The sequence below is a fragment of the Biomphalaria glabrata genome, chromosome 4, assembly GCF_947242115.1.
Source record: "Biomphalaria glabrata chromosome 4, xgBioGlab47.1, whole genome shotgun sequence".
In the NCBI taxonomy this organism is placed as follows: Eukaryota; Metazoa; Mollusca; class Gastropoda; family Planorbidae; genus Biomphalaria; species Biomphalaria glabrata.
The window spans coordinates 51,085,219-51,103,708 of NC_074714.1; the positions used below are offsets into that span (position 1 = coordinate 51,085,219).

Consider the following 18,490-nt stretch of genomic DNA (forward strand, 5'->3'; position numbering starts at 1 on the left):
TGTTTCATTACTAAACTTTTTTTTTTCATAGACCTTATAACATCATTGGAGAGTTCCACGATAAACTGAACAATGTCAAGGACGCTCAATTCAATGTTGCCAACTACACAAAACTACGAATGGGAGAACTTTGAAAATTTGATTCTGAAAGTGCACAGAAATAATCATAGAACTTTTAAAAAAAAAGAAAAAAACATAGCTTATCTACATTTCCTTTATTTTATACACCGAATACACTATAAAGATTGTTATTTATGGATTTTCTGGCTTTGTATGGAGATATCCAATACCGTACTACGATAATCCTCTTTCGCATGTTTGAACTTATACCATTGTTATAGCGTGTGTATGTGTGCGCGTCTCTAATGAAACCATGAGCAAAGGTGGACCGATGGTTTGTTGTGTAGGCTGATGAAACTACACGGTGGTCTGTCGTAGTTCTGCTAGTAAATAGAGGTGTAAACATTGAAGAGGAGGGGGTGGGGGAGCAAGCGAGAGACATGTGACAGAAAGACGTATGTATAAATCCACTCTGTCCGTCTGGTACACATTCTGTACACGTTATTTCTCCCCATTCTCGGACCACGTTGAAACTTGTACACAATTCTTCATTGTTTCCAGCAAAACTTAAATCAATCGAAACATTAACAAATTAGTTCATTAAATAGCGGTAATTCATTAATTTTGTTTGATATCGAAAAGAGGAAATAAATTTTACAGCATTGAGAGATACGGCTGTAAATGTGGAGCTTTCCTCGTAAATAACCTTTTTTTTTAAGTATTTAAAAAAAAAATTTGCTTTTTTTTTTTTAAACTTTCTTTTCTACATATATCTACATTGAAGTTGAAAGCTGTGTATTTGCTTATAAAATTTTTATTCAAGTCTGATTTTTAATAAAAAAATCTGTACAAATTTATGTTTTAAGTTCTACATTAAGAAATAACACGCCTGTAACGGTCTAGTTTTAGTAGTACTATATGTCTGAAGCTACAAACCAACGATCGATTTATGCGACTTGTCATCAAGCAATCAAAAAGGACTACTTTTTCTCTTCAACCGTTGAAACAGGAGTTTTATGACCACTCTGGACAGACAATACTGTCTATTTAATTTAGGAGAATGCTAGACCCTCCTTCAGTCCTTGTCCTGCTTTTAGAGTCTGATCTTTAACTAGTTACTTCAAGTTTTTAAAAGAATATATTTTCCATAAATAGGCACGACATGGCTTGAATACTGCCCAAGTGCCATAAACGAAAGGCCATAAAAAAAAAAAACCCAAACAAACTGTACAGTATTTCCAATGTGGCGATTGGCGAGTCAAGGTCAAGGACTACTGTGGTTGAATAGGACACTAGTATCATCGCACCTTTACGTTCAAGTGGTCGAGAGATTACCTGTCGATCTGAACGTCTTAAAATGTGATCTTATCTTATCTTATATAATACAGACGTTACTTCAAAAAAGAAGATGATTACGTCCTACGCGTCATGCATTTAGTCATGCAAATTAACCAATGACTTAAATTCTGCCAAGTCACTCTAAATGTTAATTTTACTAGGGATAAAAAGACTTTTTACATTCGAGTTGTGGGATGTTGTTTCTTGATAATATGGGAGATGTTTTTACTTGGGATAATTTTTTTTTATCTAGGATTGGTGGGCGCTATTGAGTTTGACGCAATTCTGGAGGTCACGTGGTAAGATGACATCTGCTGGAGAAAGTAAAAGCGACTCCGCAACAAAACGTAGGCCGCCTTGACAAGCGATATCTACTTCACGCGCCAAAAAACTCTTGGTTTGTAGTAGGCCTACTAATTAAAAAAACAAAATAATACTGTATGCGCATGCGCGTTTTAACAGAAGACGAATGTAGCCTACTAATGAATGAACTTTCGCGATATATAGTCATTTGTTCTAGGTTTCGTTTCAAACTTTCCGTCCCTTTGTCTAAGCTTTTAAAATAATTAAATTTCAGCTTTAGGTTCACCAATTTTAAATACTAAACGACTGAAAAATGGCACAAGCCATTACACTACATAATCTAGCCTGACTATTTTATACAGTAGACATCAAAACAAGAGTTAAAATAGCAAACTAATCTCGATGAGATTTGAATAGCCAAGTCTTAATGTTCATCTTGAATGTAATGAAACATGCGGTTAATTTGATCTCAACGGAGTGCGAATTCTAAACGTTTGGTCTGTTTAATAAAAAGGAGCAAACAGAAGAACATTTGATTCCAAGGAAAAGGCCTCTCTCTAATAGTGAAACTTTTTTTTATAAAATCAAGTCTTTCAATTCCTAAAAGAGTGAATAAAACTAAAGGTCGCAGCCCGAGCAAGTGTTCTCAGTCTTTGCATGGCACTCGGGGTGAAAACGGCTGTTAGAGGAAAGGATTAGGTCAATCAAAGTAAAGTTCGCCTTTCAGACCATGCAATCTCTAAGGCAGATGACGTAAAGGTCATCTGTTTCTGTGGCCCACGGTAAACGAGGGTGTAATGTGGTCAGCACAACGACCAACCGCCTTTACTTTACCAAACTAATGTCCAGTACCCATTAGAGATGGGTGGACTCAGAGGTGCCATAAAGATCCCAAAATTAAAAAAAAATCAGTATTCACCAGGATTTGAACCCGGGACCCCTCAGTTCAGTAGCCAAGCGCTTTACCACTCAGCCACAGAGTCTACAAAGCAAAAAAAGAATCCCCGTTTTTCAGGGGCGTAGCGAGGAATTTTCCCTCGTGTGGGGGCTTGGAGGGCTTGACCTCTTTGGGGGCCCCTGTATTTTCCATAGCATTTAATTTTTAACGTAAAAAAACACTAATTTGGGGGCCCATCTCAAGTGGGGGCCCGGGGGGGGGGGGATTTTCAAATTCTCTCACCTCCTCCCACCACCCTAGCTACGTCACTGCCGTTTTTTTTTAAGGCGGACACCTGCACGGCTGATGTGGTACACATCAAGAAAATGGGGGGAGTTTCTCAATGTGGTCGGCCTTTGGCCTCGCTTCTAATCCGACCGTCTTCGGATAGGAATCTAATAATTTACCTCTACTTGGATCTTTCCAATTCAGAAGTTTGTTCAGACATACAGATGGGGATGCAAGCCTCCATAAGCCTAGAGTTCCAAGAGTCATAGACTCAAATCTTTGGACAATTACAAAGAAGAACAATCCTCATTCCGCAGCGCTAAAACGACTAGTTCGCAAAAAAAAAAAAAAAACCATTCATAGTAGTTACTAAATAATTAAACTTCCTGTTTACGTATATACCAGTAATCCTCGTGTTTAACTCTCTTCACCTTGACGTCAAGAAAAAGATCAGCAGATGGCAAGTCTAGATAGTGGACAGGATGTAGAGGGTTAAAGATGGTCAAATTATTGACAGATAATCAGGTCTGTGACCGCAGGGAATCTGATTATTAAACAGATTTAGTGTCTAGTCTGCATATTAAATTGATCTGTTATCTTCCGTGTATGTTAAATATATCTAGTGTATAATTGATTCAGCGATTACGTTGACGCTAAAGTATCCATTATCAGATGTGAAGGATTGGCGCTCCCATAGGACTTTATGTACTACTGCCCAAAACCTTGGTATTATTGTGGAATGTAAGAGTGTTAAGATCAGTATCGATGCATCGATAAAATGCGAAATGAAAAAAAAAGGGGGGGGGGCGCAGGAGAGACGAATGAAAGTACCGTAATAAAGTTCTTATCTTATAGTATGTAGATATTTCCCTCCAAAAGAAATAGTATAACACCCCTTTCTTTTCCATATTATTCTCAAACGCTTGATTTTTAAAAAAAATATGTCATTGTCAGCTTTCATTTAATAAAAATGTAATAATAAGGCGAATAAGGTTTTCCACATTGAATGACACCCCGAAATAACAATTGTGTCAGTTTTTAATGAGATTTGCATGAAGTTTCAGAAGATTTTAATAATTTCAGGAGATTTTCATGATTTTTTCGTATATTTTTGCAATTTCAGGAAAATCCCAGGAACCTTTTAATAAAAAATTAAAATGGTTTAATTTAATAATTTACACCTAGAATTAGCGCGGGGCCTATGAAAGTGCGGGGCCCACTGTGGTCGCATTATTTGCAGTGGCCTAAGACCGGCCCTGGGGCCCCCAATCTGTAGTCTCGGCCCTGTGTGCTGTGTTACTCTAAGTCCCTTTCCGAAACTTATTTCCCATAAAATTCAATGGTTGGTCAGCTCATTTGTTTCGATCAACTCTCTCTAGTTGGTATTGACTTTAGTTGTTCTTAGACAACCCAACAGAAATAAGTGCTGGGTTGTCAAAAAGTAAGACTCTTAAAGAGACGGAATAAAACAAAGAAATACTACGAGTATATATTTAAAAACGTTTGGTATATATAGGCCTGAACACTAGAAACCCGTAACAGGCTACCTCCTATTGGTGAACCAATCCGAAAGATTTGCTGGTCACGTGTAACAAGTACATAGTCCTCCCTATTGCCAAGTCTTGGTCATTTGTGAATTAGGGAGTGTAGTTATGTGATGTTGTTACACCTCTCCCCTTGCTGTTACACCTCCCCTCCCTGCTGTTACACCTCCCCCTTCCCCCTCTCCCCTCCAGCCCTATATATAAGATGTCACTGAAGAGACATCACTGATCTATCTCGTCCCTTAGGCTATAAATAAATCTTTCCGCGATCAGGGGGCGCAATCAGTGGGGTGCAACGAGATATGATCTGACATTGAGTTTTTTTTTTTTTACAACAGTATTCAATTAAAACAAATTAATCAAAGGAAGCCACGTAATGAATGTCCTGCATACGAAACGCATTCTCTTATTTAATAACACAGATCAAGACAGTCCTGATGCCGTGTTACACACCATCAAGTTTTGATTCCCTTAAACCAACTTCCCGTCACCCTTTCTCCCTAATTGGCCTACGGATCACCGACTATCCTATAACCCGAAGTAGCAGGAGATATGTTTTTTTTAGGGAGGGGAGGTAGTGGAGGAGTTCCGAAGATTAAAGAAAAGTGATGATAACAGCGATAATGATAGTGTCAACTTTGGAGGCTATCTACATTTCCAAGATTTGTGTCGCAGGACTCATCCCTTGAAACCATCGTCCAGTCCAAAGGAATCGAACCTCTGCGCTACATTATGAGCAGAAGTTTCTAGGTAGAGGATAGCACTGGGTCACGTGCCGGATGTGGCTAGCAGGTTGTGTATCACTGGCTGTCAAACATTCTTTCCTTAGGCTTTATGACTTCGGATACTCCAATAAACAGAAGATGATTATTTAATAAGGTCTTTTTTTTTGGGGGGGGGGGGGCGGTCCGTATTATAGAAAAGCAAGTATTTGAAGTGGGTACAAATTTGATATAGCCTCTGTCTACAGAATAGGTTCAAGGCTCAGTGTTCAACAGCTGCGCTGGGTGAGGCAATTATATAGGACGGATGGCAGTAGGCCAATGACCTATTTTCGGCGAGTTTATAGAAGGTCGTCGTAAGAGACGCTCCTTGGAAACAAATTAATCCCCCACTCAGACGTCAGATTACACTTGTCGGTAGAGAGATTAAATTGAAAGCATGCCTTCCGAAAGAGACATAGGAAATAATATGTGAAAACAATGAAAAGGGAGTAAAGGTTTTTAGCTAATGTATAGAAATTATTTATGTGGCAAAATATGTAGGTCGCAGCTGGGGATTCATAGCCACGGGAAATAATGCATTAATCTTCGGACTCGAAGAAGATCCTTATTGATGTCCAATATAGGTAATATAGCTACTTATCTTATAAAACGAATCCCTAGCTAGAGAGAAGATACTTACACCAAGGGCTCTTTTTGTGACGGTATGCACCGTAGGGCGTACCGGCACCTTTTTGAAAAAATTATTACTTTTCTTGTATTTTAACATATATTATTAATTTTTAGTAGATAAAACTTAGGCAATCAACTACTGAGTACCGGCACTTAATCACCGAGTACCGGCACCTATTTTTTTTTAACAACAAAAAAGCACTGCTTACACCATACGCTTTTTAGCGACCCTCGAAAGGGGAAAAGACGCTATTAGTTTTGTGTGGATTGTCTGTTCGTCCGTCCATCAGTCCGTCCCGTTTAGATCTCGTAAACTAGAAAAGATAGTGAAAATCCATGCTCAGATGTCGCTAGTGAAGAAGGAGAACTTGCACGAAATTGTCCTAGCATATGGAATTAGAAATGTGACTTTGTCTTTGTGTCTTTCTGAGTAGTGTATTAGATTTTGCTTTTCTATTTGCCTCATAAGAGACTAGTATAAGCTATTGTTCGATAAATGAATCCTGTCCTTGTATGTTAAACAAATCCACAAATCTTTATTATATTTATATACTTTTGTCAATTTAGGCTCATGTTCATCATTATGATCTGACTTTAGTTACTATTCAGGAATTATCTTATCTTATCTTATATAATACAGACGTTACTTCAAAAAAGAAGATGATTACGTCCTACGCGTCATGCATTTAGGAATTATCCAGCATATGATGTTGTTTAGTATTTCGTATTGTTGGTAGCCTTTATGGTATTTGTTAATATTGTGAATTTCTAGCACATAGAATTTTTAGTATATTGTATTGTTTAGTATATCGTAGGCCAATTGTTAGTATATCATTTGCTTATTGTTTAGTATATTCTACTGTTGTTAACAAACGGATGACATTTCGTTCAATATTTTTTAATTGCTGAACATTTGTCATAGCTCAACATTTTTCAAAGTTGGTTTTTATTTGAAACAGTTACTGAAACGGAATGGCTGGCTGGTCTTGTGAGTATTGTTTTGATAGTCATAGGTTCGAAACCTGCCCGCCGCTAATCCTAACCGTCCTTCTGTGGAAAAAGGGGGGGGGGGTAGGGCTAGAATGTAATAATATTCATTTTGGAAGAAACATCCGAAACAATGTAAAATATAAAATAATGTCAACTGTGGAAAACAAAACAAAACAATGTAAAATATAAAATTATGTCAACTGTGGAAAACAAAACAAAACAATGTAAAATATAAAATTATGTCAACTGTGGAAAACAAAACAAAACAATGTAAAATATAAAATTATGTCAACTGTGGAAAACAAAACAAAACAATGTAAAATATAAAATAATGTCAACTGTGGAAAACAAAACAAAACAATGTAAAATATAAAATAATGTCAACTGTGGAAAACAAAACAAAACAATGTAAAATATAAAATAATCTCAACTGTGGAAAACAAAACAAAACAATGTAAAATATAAAATAATGTCAACTGTGGAAAACAAAACAAAACAATGTAAAATATAAAATTATGTCAACTGTGGAAAACAAAACAAAACAATGTAAAATATAAAATAATCTCAACTGTGGAAAACAAAACAAAACAATGTAAAATATAAAATAATGTCAACTGTGGAAAACAAAACAAAACAATGTAAAATATAAAATAATCTCAACTGTGGAAAACAAAACAAAACAATGTAAAATATAAAATAATGTCAACTGTGGAAAACAAAACAAAACAATGTAAAATATAAAATAATGTCAACTGTGGAAAACAAAACAAAACAATGTAAAATATAAAATAATGTCAACTGTGGAAAACAATGTAAAATATAAAATAATCTCAACTGTGGAAAACAAAACAAAAAAAAAACAAAAAAAAAAACATCCATTAGCTTTTCTATGGTTGAATGACTTTGATATGGTCAAGGTGCTCTCCCAAGTCCTGGTGGTCCACAGAAACTTTGATCCGCCTGTTTGTTATGAAACAATGGTTTTCACGGTGTCACAAGACGTCATAACGTCATGGTCGGCGACAGCCAGTATCTTCACAAACAAACAGTTATGGCATGGAGGAGACAGACACAGGCACGCCCCTGCATGCACAATGAACACGTATAAACACAAAAAGGTCATCAGGTGTCTGTAAGTGTGACCGTGAGCTGCAGTCATGATGAAAACATTGGGCTTAGACTGACACCAGATTGATGTTGATGCTTGTGTTTTTTTGTGTTTTTTTTTTGTGTGTTTTTTTCCCCCTTCACTCCTAGTTGTGTTCCTGGGAATGTTGTGCACAAACAAGTATGAGTTATGTCCCATTTGTTATGAAACAAACTTTTTCTTTTTTTTTTGGTTAGAGAGTTTCCGGCCTTGGTTTATGTCAGCTTAAAAGGTTGATATGTCCACATCTCATTAGGCTGTATGCGGGTGTCAGTTTGGATTTTTGGGGAGGGGGGGGGGTAAAGCTTGTTATGCGTGTAAAGAAGATGGTTGGGGGAGGGGGGTGCTTGAGATATATGTGTGTATGTCGTCTAGATAAATAATTGGGAAAGAAATGAAGGACTAGTGTGTGCGAATGTGTGCGGATCTATGTAAGATTCATGTCTGTAAGGGATTTGCACAAGTTCCGCATTCAGAGATGACGAGCCAGGTTTTTGTTGAAATGCCAATTACAAACTATTAGCTCACAGTTCTATTATAGTCAAAAGGGAGGTAAACAACGTGGCCAAAAGTCTTAGTAAATTAAATTAAATAACCTGAAATGTCGCACTAAGTAGTATGGCTGATTAGTTCATAACACAAATATCTTGGGTTCGATCCCTGTTCTAGCCTTTTTTATGCATGTTTTATTCACTATACCCAGTGCTTTTTTTTTTTTTTTTGTAAAAAAAAATAGGTTCCGGTACTCAGTGATCAGGTGCCGGTACTCAGTGATTAGGTGCCTGTACACAGTAATTAGGTGCCGGTACTCAGTGATTAGGTTCCGTTACTCAGTGATTAGGTGCCGGTACTCAATGATTAGGTGCCGGTACTCAGTGATGGATTGCCTAACTTTTAACTACAAATAAATTAATAATAAACGTTAAAATACAAGAAAAGTAATAATTTTCCCCACATTCAAAAAGGTGCCGGTACGCCGTACCTATGCGTACCGTCACAAAAACAAAGCACTGACTATACCTAAGAAACAATAAATATATTACTTGTTTGTGAGTGTTAATGTTGTCTGGAGGCCAATTTTGCATTCCTGACCCTTAACCCTTTATTCAGCATTCAACGAGTGAGAGGTTGGAGGTAGCCAATCGGATTATTAGATCGCCTGTTGGATCATAGATCTACTTCACACGACACTATATGCAACTGTCATCTTAAAGCTCTTGTTTATGTCTTACACTTATTGTAGAAAATTAGACTAGTTCATGTGAACTCAGAAATCTTACCAGGGTGGATATAAAGGACAGAGAGAGAAGGGGAGAGGGCGGACAACATCGCGGCTTGGGCCAGATAGAGCCCGTGGGCCGTAGATTGGGCATCCCTGGTTAAGATTGTTTGACCTGAACACAATATAAGCTGTTGGCCTCCTTCAGTAGAGAAACGGCAATGGCTCGTTTCGTTGAGAACTTTTTTGAATGATTAGTGTGACTCTAGCTCCCTATTATGAAGAGACACTCTCGTCCACTTATACCGCAGCTAATGGTGGCATTCGCTCCGGTGCTACAGGAAACGGCCATTTTTATTTTCCGTTTGGTACGGTTTTCTTCCAGAACTGAGGCCAATGCTTTTTCTCTGCCCATAGCTTTATTTGTATTTACATATAACACAGTTACACTGTACACTGCAAGGCCAAGTTGTAAAACAAAGCTACTCTGGTATTGACTTCGATCCGAGGATTAAAGTCGATTGCAGCATTTACAGTACAATACAGACCCTGCATATTTTGCCACTTTAATGTTCCGAATGTTGCCTATTGTGGCAAATATATAAAAAATATAATTCCGTGAATTGATCGCTACGTTTGGTCTTCACTTCGAGTTGTTCATGTCAAATGAAGACTATCACTTGTCTCCCCTTATTCCATGGAAAATTTACGGAAACTTGATCCGTGTGTACGTGTTTGTGTGTTTGGTGCCTATGTTATGAGATAGCAATGAAATGCAAACTTAAACATGGGGTGAGGGCGGAGAGGGAAGTTAGTTGGAAGCACTTTAAACTGGGGAAAAGACAAACATGACCCAGTTTCCCTTACCTGGCTCGTCTTTGAAAAGAAATTAGATATTCCACTGGTTCTAGTCTATCTTGGCTTTAATAAAAAAAAAAAATATTTTTTTTTTTTTTTTTTTTTTAAATCTACAGACATAGTGTCAATAGGATCTCCTCAAGATCATGTGGATTTAAAGTGACAGTTGACATGACTAGCTACCAATTGATATTTTGTTCACTACCTGGATAGATTGGAGGCCAATGTTTCTAATACTTTTTTTTTCAAATCAGCAAAGTAGAAAAAAAAAAAACAAGAACATGGAACTGAAAGTATAACTGCGCCATTTTATTAAGTCAGCTAAGTGATACGTAGTGATACTAAGACTTTAGAACAAAAAAAAAGAAGCAGTAGATTTAGGAACTATGTTCAAGAAGGGACGAAGTTCAAGTCTCGTCTCATCTGTCTGTCGGTGCGTAGATTATGGCATTCTAGCACCAATGTGTATTAAGTGCACTATTTGTGAACGCACTTTCTTTTTGTTGCCTTGCTTGTAAGTTGATGGAGTGTTTTTGTTCTGCTGGTGTAACGTTTGTTGAGATTCTTCTGTGTTCCCCTGTTTAGGGTGAGTATCTAAGGCATAACTGCGTTTCGCAGTTGTTGCGATGCCATAGTGATAGTCTACTAGACCTTTTTAGTTTGTCTTTACAGGGAGTTAGTTTGGGATTGGAAGTCTACGCTGGTGACTAAAGACAGCAGTGTGTTGTGTTGTGGTTTCGAACATTAATGTGTACGTTGTGGGACAGCAAGGTGTAGAATTATTATTTAATTAGTAAAGTTACAGTATTAAAATGTTCCAAATTCAATGTCATTACTCCATTAGTTTGTCATCATACTTATATTTATATCATTAAATATTTTAATTGTTACCAGTGAGTCATTTATTTATTGTATGCACGAAGGTGCCTGGTTGAATGTCAGGGGCCCGGGCAAACGAGCTAAGGCCTTAACATAACCCTGACAGTTGGGGGCTCGAGTCCGGCTGTGACTACCAGTCACAGAACTATAATTTCAATCATTACATAAGTTTTAGTTACTTGATTATGTAGCAGCAGTGTCTACAATCTAATAATTGTTTACATAGTATTGCATCACAATCTACTGTACTAATATTGAATTGTGTACCATTGGCAACGATGTATATTGAAAGTAGCAGATAAATACATCCTTTGTGATATAAGTGATATAACTATATAACTATACTGTACTATATACTATATAACTATTGTATTGCAAGATTGAAACGTATTTGTATTTTCTTGTTTTCTATATTGTGCTTCACCTTCGAACGAGTGTCTTCTCGCTCCCGACAACAAGCGAACGTGAGTGTAAAGTGGCTGTAAAGTGGTACCTGTACTGAAGTCTGAGGCTACTAGTATTGTGTTGGATTGTCCTGTGGCAACTATATTTCGACGCTGTGGCCTGAGTGAGGCACTTTCCTCCGACGTGGGATACTGCACAGATAGGTTTCTTTCTTTGCCATTTAACCGCAGGCTCTAGGCTTTAGTTGATCTCTTGTACAATTAGTAGAATTTTTTGGTTCCCATATTGTATATAATTTAAATATAATACAGCCAAGTAGTGTACATTGTATTTACCATGGAAACTAGGTTGACAATTACTGCCCAGTTTATAAGTGATGGTCGTTCTCTGGGGTACGAAGGTGAAAGGTTAGGGAGGTATGTGGCTGAGCAGAAAGAAGACTATGAAAAAATCTAAGAAAGAGGAGTTTGAACGAGAAAAGGCTAGATTTGAGAGAGAGGAAAGATTGAAAGCAGAGGCGAAGGCAGAGGAGAAGGCCAGATTTGAGAGAGAGGAAAGATTGAGAGCAGAGGCGAAGGCAGAGGAGAAAGCCAGATTTGAACGTGAGGATAAGGCCAAGCGTGAGGAACACGAAAGGTGGAAAGAAAGAGATGCCAGGGAGGAACTCAAGAGGAAAGAGGAGATGGAACTAGAAAAAATGAAGGAAAAGTCAGCAACAGCGGCTGGGACGGCAACACAGGCAGAGGTGCGGCCTAGAAATGTTTTAGATAAACTTGACAAGAGCTTCCAGGGAATGAAGGAAGACGATGACCTGATGGCATATTTAACACACTTTGAGGCCGTCGCAACAAGATGCAAGATTGATAGAAAGGAATGGTCATTGCTCCTGTCCTATAAACTAACTACTTTTCTAAGAAACTGTATGCTGCGTGACAGTCTGTTTTTGAATGAAAATTATGAGGAAGTGAGGACCGTATTACTCCGACATGCGGATATAAACGCGGAAACCTGCCGCAAGAGGTTCCACCGGGTAAAACCACGACAGAACGATTTTAGGGGTTTTGTCACAGAGCTGCGAAATGCGTTGGACAATTGGTTGAAAATGGCTGAAGTAGGCAAGACTGTGGAAGAAGTGAAAGAGTTGCTGGTGAAAGATAGAATACTTGAGAATGTGTCCGGTGATGTGTACAAGCAACTGATAATAAGTAAGAAAGGCACCGTTGATGATATGATTGATGTTATTGAAGGTTTTAAGGTTGCTAGTGCGGGTGTGTCGCTTGCTAAGGAAGACAAAGTGTATGTTGCGGCAGCGTGTAGTGAGCCTGTGATGAATCGGAGTCCTGGGGGCAAAAGGATGGAGATCGCTTGCTTCAGTTGTGGTGAAAGGGTTCCAAAGACTTACCCGATTAATTCAACTGATAGGGAAGACGATTGTAATACTGTGGTCAGAGCACATGAGCAGAGGCCAAGTGATAGATGACTAGAGGTCCGTCGCGAGTCCAAGAGTCGTCGTGACTATAAGCTGATTCCGGATCGTTACACAGTGACAGTTAGAAATTTACCATATAATGTTAACTGGCAGAAGTTAAAGGATAGGTTTAGAGATGTTGGTTTGGTGGGATTTGTGGAGGTTTTGATGGCGAATGGGAAGTCAATGGGTATAGGTCATGTTAGGTTCAGGAATCTGGCAGACGTTGCGAGAGCAGTTAAATATTTGGACAAGTCAAAATTTGGAGGTAGGAATATTGTGGTTGTTCCTCATCGTATAAGCACGCGGGGATAACGTGATGATAACTAGGGTACTCTGGCAAATCCATATTGGGTTGTTTAAATAGCGAGACCTATGGATGAATGGTGTTAGTATATTTAGATGTTGATATAGTCAATATTCTAGACGAAGCTATTTTTTTCCATTCCACTTATATCTTTATATATACTTAAAGTAAGTTGAGTATACACTTTGTTATTTAAAGTATCGGAACCATATCTGTTAGTTATGGGAGTAAAAGTTTCTTGGTAGATACGTGGATTTAGTTTTTCCTTTAAAGGCATTCTTACGTCGGTTAAAATCCATGAGAGTAGACTGGAGCTGTGAGTGTGCGGAGGCATTGAAGAGAGTGCAGGCCTGTCTGTGTAAGTATCCTATTCTTCGATTGCCTGATTCTTCTTTACTGTTTTATCTCCAGACTGATGCCTCAGACAAAGGGATCTCTGGCATTCTTAGCCAGTGTGTGAATGGTATGTTGCATCCTATAAAATTATGTGAGCCGTAAAGTGTTGCCTCGGGAGCAGAAGTATTTTACCATTAAACCTGAAGAAGTGGCCATTGTATATGCAATAGAAAAAGGGACAATTATTGGCCGGGAACAAAATTTAATCTCCAGACTGACCACAAGGCTTTATGTTACTTTAGGAGCACTAACTGTACCAATGCTCGCATTACAAGATGGGCACTAGTGTTACAAGATTATTCCTTTGATGTTGTTCACGTCTGAGGAAAGGACAATCTGCTTGCTGATCCGTGCTCAAGATAGACTTTTCAATGTGCAGCTACATAAGTTACATATTTATGTATTTTTGGTATATACATGTCTTATGCATTTTAATGTTCCAATGTATACATTATTGTTTGAAAATGTTTGCCTTTTATGTTAGATGAAATTATGTTGCATTTAGTATTATTGACATTAATTTGTTGATTATGCATTTTAAATTTGATCGGTTGGTAGATGTGATTTTGTGAATGGTTCATAGTGTAATGTGGATACTTTGGTAAAAAGTATAATTGGTAATTTTTCTTCTAAGTTGTTATGTTTGGAAGAGTGATGTTAATGCGGATGAATGTTCCCTAGCTGGATGTGCTTACCTTGTAGCTGCAATGATATCTTCTTACTTTTCTTTCAGTTTGAGGTACGGAAACTGGTCCATACTTTGTAAGAACCAGTTTGGGGGGAGAGGGGGAATGTCGGTGCGTAGATTATGGCATTCTAGCACCAATGTGTATTAAGTGCACTATTTGTGAACGCACTTTCTTTTTGTTGCCTTGCTTGTAAGTTGATGGAGTGTTTTTGTTCTGCTGGTGTAACGTTTGTTGAGATTCTTCTGTGTTCCCCTGTTTAGGGTGAGTATCTAAGGCATAACTGCGTTTCGCAGTTGTTGCGATGCCATAGTGATAGTCTACTAGACCTTTTTAGTTTGTCTTTACAGGGAGTTAGTTTGGGATTGGAAGTCTACGCTGGTGACTAAAGACAGCAGTGTGTTGTGTTGTGGTTTCGAACATTAATGTGTACGTTGTGGGACAGCAAGGTGTAGAATTATTATTTAATTAGTAAAGTTACAGTATTAAAATGTTCCAAATTCAATGTCATTACTCCATTAGTTTGTCATCATACTTATATTTATATCATTAAATATTTTAATTGTTACCAGTGAGTCATTTATTTATTGTATGCACGAAGGTGCCTGGTTGAATGTCAGGGGCCCGGGCAAACGAGCTAAGGCCTTAACATAACCCTGACACTGTCCCTTGACTTTTGTCGTAGGGGTGCTCTGGCCGTTCGCGTAACTAAATCCCTCCACTTTTACCGACCAGCAGCTGTTCCTAGCAGACTATCAAGAGAGAGGACGGTCCGTTCTTTTACGTCCTACATCCAGCATTATTTTTTCGGTCGACTCTTTCTCCACTGTGCCTTGCAGGATGACTTTTAAAAGTGAGTCACGTGACTCACGTCTTACAATATGATCAAACCAGCTCAGCTCTTGACTCTTCACTAAGCGATTTTCTTATCTCTTTTGCCGGGCCAGGATGTTGACTTGTAAAAGTACAATCTCATTTGTCTTCTTTTCTTGGTATCTGATACCTTGCATTTTTCTGCAGCATTTACTCCCGGGCATGCTACCCTGCCTCATAGTGGCGCCCGGGTTGAAACGATCGTAGGAGGAAACGATTAGGCTAAAGGGTAGCAAAACAAGATTCCCGCGGGGGTGCCTAAGGAGGTGCGAGAGCATCCTCATTGCCCTGCGCGGAGTTGTCAAAAAGCTCCCACAACCTTGTCACAATCCAGGCGCTGTTTCTCAAGGGGCCGTTACATAAATGGCGTGTCCCGCACGGTTAGCCTGGTATAGAAAAGGAAAATGGTAGGGGTCTTAGTGTACGCGGCCTCTTGCCACGAGTCTGACCCACCCGCCAGACAGAACAGTGTACATTGTTCTCAATCAGGCCGGTGAGACAGAGAACTCTTGTTCACTTTTGCTGGCCTAGAGTTCCAAGAGCCGAAGGCTCAACTCTACCTGACAGTTTTAAGAAGATGAAGAAAAAGTATCATTTACTCTCAAAGGCTTGAACCTCTCTTTCAGAATCAGTGTCCAACTTTCGCAACCATATAGGAGTACAGAGAGCACTGACAAAGAATACGGTTTTAATTGAACTTGGGAGCTGATGTTGCTCCAGATTTCCCACATTTAACTCATGATGGCGGGTGATCCTCAATCTCTTGTTATGTCTTGTTATGTTTGACCCTAGGTATTTAAATGAGTCAACTTCAAATGTTTGGTCATTCAACTGTATGCAACGCCTCGTACTATCTCCACAACACACTAGTACGTAACTTTTGTCCGCACTGATTTCCATGACAACTTTTGCAGCCAGGTGTATGTAAGTTCTCTCCCCTGGTCTGCCGTGTTTCTAATTTAGGTCTCTGTACCTCTTTCTGTTTATATGTGTGTTTCTCTGTATCTTTGTGTGTGTGTGTGTGTGTGTGTGTGTGCCATTGTGTGTTTCTCTATTTGTAAGTTAAAAAAGGTGCTTATACTCTTCATATTATTAATAAGCACACTAACCACCTAGCAGGCTCTGGGCTTAAAAACAACAACAAATATCTACTACCCATGTTTTTAAGGCTCAGTTCCAGCCATGAGCTAGCTGCTAACTTCGTCAGATTAAAATGAAATAACAAAAATTTACACACATACAAACACATGCACATAAACTCGTGCATACCACACACATGTACACAAACACGCACACACACACACCTAAAGCGTTGTTTATGTGGAGATTTTCTCGATAAATTTTAAACACAGTAATCTGCTCTTTGTTTACATTTCAATTCTTAAGATCCGGTTGAGAGCCTTTTGAGCAATAAAATACAGTTACAGAGAAAAACGAAGAGAGAGAAATATGGAAGAACCTGGAAGCCTTAGGCATAGGCAAACTAGGCAGCTGCCTAGGGCCTTCGATTGGGCATCGCATAGGACTCAAACCAATATTTAAAAAAAAATGCAAAACTTATGCCCAATGTTATTAATGGAGCACACTAGGTTTTAAATAAATTGTGTCTTTTTTTTCGCTGTTTATTTTTTATCTTTCTATTTCACTTGAGACCACCAAATTCACTTTGCCTAGGGCCTCCAATATATCTAAGGCCGGCCCTGCTGGAGGCGATATAAGGAAACCTTTAAAAAAAAAACAACTTAGTAAATAAAATGAGGAAGATAGAGATTTTGAGATAAACAGAAAAACTAAAACAATGTCAAGGACACCATGTTAAAAAAAAAAATCCCTGTTGCCAACTAAACAACACAGCTTACATTTTGCGACAAGCAAAAATAGATTCAACAGTGCAGAAAAATGCACACACACATTATCTTACGGTTTATTAAAACACTTCGTTTTTCAATACTTTTTGGACACACCAAAACGCTAAGTATTTACAGAATTGCTTTCATGTATGAAAATATCTAAAATTTATCAGAAAAAAATAACAACATTTTAATGATAAAACATTTAATACAATGAAAAAAAAAACAATATTAGAATTGTGTTTCTTATAGGCGAACTTCATGCAAGACATATATTTGAGATATTTGAGATATTTGATATATTTGAGATATTTGTATATTTTGTGGATTTGGAGTCTCCTCTTACATCGTTGGTGCCAATCTTTTTTTCTGCCAGAGGTGGTGGGGATAACATGAATTTCCGAAATTTGTGTCATGCGCCACATCCCCTGAAACAATCGTCGTGTCCAATGGACTCCAAACATCTGCGGCTATATTATGCTTTGTGGAGGTTTCGAGGGGCCGGACCATGTTACGGGCCGGATATGACCCGTGGGCAGTAGGTTTGACATCGCTGGCTTAAACCATTTGAAACCATTAGGTGGTTGGTCGTTGTGCTGGCCACATGACACCCTCGTTAACCGTGGGCCACAGAAACGGATGACCTTTACATCATCTGCCCCATAGATCCCAAGGATTGTAAGGGTGTTTAAAAAATTAAATTGTTATTATTAAGGGGGGCTAAATGAACATAACTTAGCTCGAGTTAATACTGGAATTAAAACGTGCTGCAAGAATCGTCAATATATTTTTCCTAACATTCGAAACAAATCAAGTTGGCGCATGTAAGTGAATTTTATTGTGACTGGCCTTGGCAGGGGGTTTGTAAATATTCATATGTCAGGCGAAGGTCATGATAACAATATTAAAGTATTTACCAAACGACAACTTTAGTCTTGGTGGCTTATGTCTTGTTCTCCCAGCCCGGACATTGGCATGTGAAGCTTCGGTCACTGGCTGTCGGCCTGCTCCTACAACTGATTGACAATGTGGTTGCGAGGTTTGAGACCGTAAGTCACGTGGTACTCACTGGAGGGCAAAGGTTTAGTTTCTATTGAAGGCTAGTAGTTCACTGCATACCAAGTGGATAGTGCTAGAGCATTGTGTCCGAAACACGCGGTTCCTGGGGAACTAAATCTAACGAACTGTAGACAGGGAACTAGACAATGTGCTTATGTTACACACCCTCTCCCCCCAAAAAAAAAAAGATTTAGTGGGCGATTCTGTTTTGGATTTAAACTTTTGCTATCTTTTGCTCCATCAGCTTGGTAAATCCACAAATTATCACCACGCAATAATGATTTTTAAAAAAAAAGACAATAAAAGGAGTTTGTGTTACACAAACTCGAAGGCGTCCGCTGCGCGTTAGTCGTAACAACAAACTTTATTGTATATAGTAGAGCAATCAGCAAGTAGGCTAATCAAATGTGTCATTACCCTAGCATTATTTTGTCTTTATTATGCATATGGTTGTCTTTGGTTTGTAGCTGATGAAGGCTTGATGGTCCGCAGGTTTTTTTTTTTTGCTTTGGTCCAGCAGGGCTTGCATATATTTATGTTTATTTAATT

The 18,490-nt window shown here is 38.4% G+C and overlaps 1 protein-coding gene and 1 long non-coding RNA gene across 2 annotated transcripts; both read left to right on the forward strand.

Moving 5' to 3' along the window:
- The first annotated feature begins 11,363 nt into the window (after positions 1 to 11,363).
- Positions 11,364 to 14,727, forward strand: LOC129926052 (uncharacterized). The gene is made up of 2 exons (XR_008777735.1): positions 11,364 to 11,505; positions 13,489 to 14,727. It is a non-coding gene; the product is annotated as an uncharacterized LOC129926052 (long non-coding RNA).
- Positions 11,504 to 14,727, forward strand: LOC129926051 (translation initiation factor IF-2-like). The gene is made up of 2 exons (XM_056027940.1): positions 11,504 to 14,423; positions 14,510 to 14,727. Exon 1 carries the CDS (start codon positions 11,721 to 11,723, stop codon positions 12,780 to 12,782), a length of 1,062 nt encoding a protein of 353 aa, XP_055883915.1. The 5' UTR covers positions 11,504 to 11,720; the 3' UTR covers positions 12,783 to 14,423; positions 14,510 to 14,727.
- Positions 14,728 to 18,490: the final 3,763 nt, after the last annotated feature.